The sequence below is a fragment of the Nicotiana attenuata genome, unplaced genomic scaffold (assembly GCF_001879085.1).
Source record: "Nicotiana attenuata strain UT unplaced genomic scaffold, NIATTr2, whole genome shotgun sequence".
NCBI lineage: Eukaryota > Viridiplantae > Streptophyta > Magnoliopsida > Solanales > Solanaceae > Nicotiana > Nicotiana attenuata.
Window position 1 is genome coordinate 27465 of NW_017673386.1, and position 4596 is coordinate 32060.

At 34.4% G+C, this 4596-nt stretch overlaps 1 protein-coding gene across 1 annotated transcript; it reads left to right on the forward strand.

Annotated features, from left to right (window-relative positions):
* The first annotated feature begins 1038 nt into the window (after window positions 1–1038).
* On the forward strand, window positions 1039–2926 carry LOC109216232. The gene has a single exon (XM_019380371.1). The coding sequence runs from the start codon at window positions 1301–1303 to the stop codon at window positions 2705–2707; it is 1407 nt and encodes a 468-aa protein (XP_019235916.1). The 5' UTR covers window positions 1039–1300; the 3' UTR covers window positions 2708–2926.
* The last annotated feature ends 1670 nt before the right edge of the window (window positions 2927–4596 follow it).

Genomic DNA, 4596 nt, shown 5'->3' on the forward strand with positions numbered 1-4596 from the left:
AGAATACAAATAATCTGCAATTTATCTACAAAATATCTACAAACTGGGTACAAACTTCAGCTCTAGAGCTGAAGTTTTTGTTTGTAACTGGCGAACTTCAGCTCTAGAGCTGAAGTTTTTGTTTTGTAACTGTCGAACTTCAGCTCTAGAGCTGAAGTTTTTGTCTTCTTCTTCTTCTACAATTTATCTACAATTTATTTATAATTGTAGATAATCTGCAGTTTATCTACAATTTATCTATAATTTCTGCAATATGTCTTCTTCTTCTTCTTCTTCTTCTTCTTCGAGTTTCAATCTGAATTTCAGTCAAAACCAAGTCTAATCTTCACCAAAACCCCTCAAAATTGAGATATAAACTCCAAACCATATTCCCAATTATTTTCAACAACACCCAATCCAAACAAATAATGATTTTCGAAAACCCAAATTTGAATTCAAAGCTTTCAAGCTTTTTAATGGCTATCAATGGTGGAAAATATCTGGAAGAATATTTACTTCCATAATTGTAGCGCGCCTAAATAGGAATATCTGGAAGAATATGATTTGATCTGATTTACGCCAAATCTTTTTAGAATATTCTGTTCCTCAATTTTAGCTCGACAAATTAGGAAGATTCAACTACTATTAATTAGTATTTAATGATTGGTATAATAACTGTAGAAAAAATATGGACAGGACGGGTAAATTAGAAACTATGAACATTTTTGGTAATAAGGTTTTATATATGGTATAGGAAAGAAAAAATCTCATTGAAAGAGATATGTGCTATAAAATTGAAAAGTAGGGAGCCCAATTGTTCTATTGTAAAATTTTCCCCGTGCAAAGGTTGTGAAATTTGATTATTATACTCCTTCATTTTTTTTTTTGAGATAGAAAGAGTAATCAATACCACTCCCGTTTGATAGCAAGTGGACATCAACTTGAAAGAGACAAAATACCCTTTTGCTTAATAAATTAAACCACGCTCTGTCATTGAATGTGGGCTTTTGCAGATTTTTTTTTTTTTTAATATCATATATTCAAAGTAATGTCTGATTTTTTCTTATTAGACTATTCCTAATGGTCACAACATCCCACGAGCCTCAAGCACTTGCTTTTATCTTCTTCTCTGCAGCTCCATTCTCCAATTATTTCCCCTTCATATCAACTCTTCGTCTCTGTCTCTTTGTTTTTCTCTCAACTCTTTCTCATTTAACCCATCAATTCTCTCTTACCTCAATCAACAATTTCTAAAACAAATCTACTTCCTCAAAAAACCCAGAAGTTGTTTAGTTCTTAAACTTAGAATTATATATCAGTAATGGCTCTAGAAACGTGGTTAATTAAGGTGAAAAAATCGATAGCCCATAGCTTGGATTCAGTAAGAGCCAGTGCGCCACGTGCAAAACCGGCAGTGATCAAGAAATCCAGCGTTGGAGTTTTAGCATTTGAGATCTCTGGCCTTATGTCAAAACTCCTCCATTTATGGCAATTTTTGTCAGACAAAAATATGATCCGAATTCGCAATGAGTCAATCTGCCTAGAAGGTGTTCGTAAAATTGTCTCAAATGATGACGCCTTTCTTCTCGGCCTTGCCTGTGCAGAGATTGTGGAGAATCTGAGGCTGCTTGCAAAATCTTTGTCAAGAATCAGCAAAAGATGTGAAGATTCCCATCTCAGAAACTTTGATCGCTACTTCAGTGAATTTGCCAACACGGGTCGTGATCCTTACAATTGGGTTCTAAGCTTGAAAGATATGGAATCAAAAATCAAGAAAATGGATCAGTACGTTACCACCACTGCCCTGCTCCATCGACAAATGGACGAGCTTTCAGTACTTGAGAATAGTTTAAAGAAAGCTTCGAATTCCCATTTCAAAGATTCTGATATTTCATCAATCAAAGAACAGAAAATAATTGAGCTGCGACAGAAGTTTCTGTGGCAGAAACAAGAAGTTAAGTATCTAAAAGAGAGATCTTTATGGTGTCGTAGCTTTGATACAGTTACATCATTACTTGCTCGATCCATTTTCACTACTTTAGCAAAGATCAAGCTTGTTTTTGGTATCAATCACGGATATCCAAATTCTCTGCCACGTAGTCTATCTGCTTCAGCCACTGTTTATCCTTCAGAAAACCATAACACATGCAATTTTGTCTCTGGTCCATTGGTAAAGCCCCCTGTATTTAATGAGTTTTTCGAGTCAAATACCAAGATGCTTAAACCACCTTCTAGTACTTTAGGTGCAGCTGCACTTGCTTTACATTATGCTAATTTGATCATTGTTATGGAAAAGATGATAAGATCACCACAACTAGTTGGTGTTGATGCTAGAGATGATTTATACTCCATGTTGCCAAATAGTATAAGATCATCATTAAGATCAAGACTAAAAGGAGTCGGCTTTTCGGCTAGTGATCCAGTTCTTGCTGGAGAATGGAAAGATGCACTGCAGAAGATTTTAGGGTGGTTGTCACCTTTGGCACATAATATGATCAAATGGCAAAGTGAAAGGAGCTTTGAACAACAAAATTTAATTCCAAAAACTAATGTTCTCCTGCTGCAGACTTTGTATTTTGCAAACCAGGACAAGACTGAAGCTGCCATAACAGAGCTGTTAGTTGGACTCAACTATATTTGGAGGTTTGAAAGGGAAATGAATGCTAAGGCCTTGTTTGAGTGTACCAACTTCAACAACTTCTTGACTTTGAAGCGTTCAAGTAATTAAACATAGGAATGTCTATTTCTGCCTTCCAATTTTTCTCTTCTTCTCAAGTGAATTTTCTTTTTGTTTCTTTAATTACATAGATATCATTTGAAGGATTGTTAGATGGAAACTCCTTTAAAGATCTGTGAGGGTATGTTTTGTTTTAACCCAAAATCTGTATATTGTATCATATCAGTTGTAGACTATATAAGATTTGAGTCAAAATTTTCAACCCATCAAGATTCTAGTTGTTGTATGAATAATTGCCATTTGCAGGCATGTGAACAGATTCTTGTAGCTGCTATTATTGTGGTAACACATGGAATCACTGAATCCAGTTTGATTAGATCCTAGCTTACAAATCTGATAAAACATTGATTCCTCACATTACAATTAAAGAATTAGCAGATAACCACTAAGAAGTTGGTTGAAGATATGATTGCTAATAGACTAGTGGTCCCTCATTTATGGTGAGTACGATTAAACAACACCACCAAACCAGATGTCTCGAGTTTGAGCTCGGGGTATGAAAAAATTCTTTGTAGGGAGCGCTTTCCCCGAATGGGGTCCTATGCGGCGCAAATCCGGATATAGTTGGGTTCCACTACGGATACCCAACACCGGATGGGAAACCAAAAAAAAAAAAAGGTACGATTAAACAACAACTCTGACTTTGGATGCTTTAGGCGTCATATGATATTTTTTGGTGGGTTAGACTTCAAATTGTGATTACATGTAATTCTTCCAACCCCACACATCCCCCAAAAGAAATCGTTTAACTTCTACCCACTAATTAAGGGATCGTCTGGTAAGGTGTATAAGAATAATACTGAATAAGGTATATTAGTAATTATAGAAAGAATTACAAGAAAATACATATGACTTCACACCATAACAAAAAATGGTCCATATTTTTAAGTTTTACCCCACCTAGCCCACGTTATACATATTTTGAAAACTGAAATGGTATTTTAAATTCTTAAGCATTATGACCATTCCATATCTATGTAGCGGTTACATATCCTCTCCAGGAAGAGGTCTTCTAAAAGCTTCTTCTTTGCTGCTCGTGTTTTTCAATTACAATTGCTTAAAATTAGAGTGTCAATTGTTATTACTCCCTTCGTCCTATTTTTATTGATTTTAGTTGGAAATATTGTGCTTTTGAAAACATTAGCAAATTCAAAATTTGTATTTTTACAGCCATTGCTTCTAAAAGTTATGGAGTTAAATCTATGTTCTCACAACCATTGCTTTCACTCTCTCTTCTTCTCACATCTTCTACATATGTTTCAAGGGACCGTGTATTTTCTGCTTGTCCTCTTGTGTCACCTGCTTGCAATATAAGAAAATTGAAGAGTAGAAGTCCACCATTGGAGACCATTCAAAGCTTTGTTTTTGAAAATGGTCTTTTTGAATTTGTTAGTTGTTTGGATTGGGTGTTGTTCCAATTGATTGAAAATATCAATAGGAGTTCAAAATTTAAATTTGAAGTGATTTGGAGTAGATTTGAGCAAGATTTGAGTTAAATTTCAGAAAAGACGCAAGGAAGAAGACGAAGTCACTTTTTTTGTATAATTATGTATAATCTTGTATAATAGTGTATATTAGTGTAGAAACACAGCTTATACACTATTATACACTTTTATACACCTTTATACAAGCGTCTGTAGACGAACTTCTTCCACGATTTTCAGTTGCAATTCTTGTTCAAAACCAGTCCAAATCTCCATTAAATGACTTTAAATTTTATATACAACTTCCTTATACTATTTCTAACAAGTCTAAATAACACCCGCTCCAAATTTCTCACAAAATCAAATTCGGAATTTAAACCCACATATTTAAGCTTGTTAAAAATCTAATTTTCACCACCCAAATGAATTTGGTTTGTTGAATTAATATTTGAGTCA

What these genes read in the sequence shown, in the direction of transcription:
- LOC109216232 (XM_019380371.1), top strand. Translation starts at nt 1,301, where the DNA reads ATGGCTCTAGAAACGTGGTTAATTAAGGTGAAAAAATCGATAGCCCAT.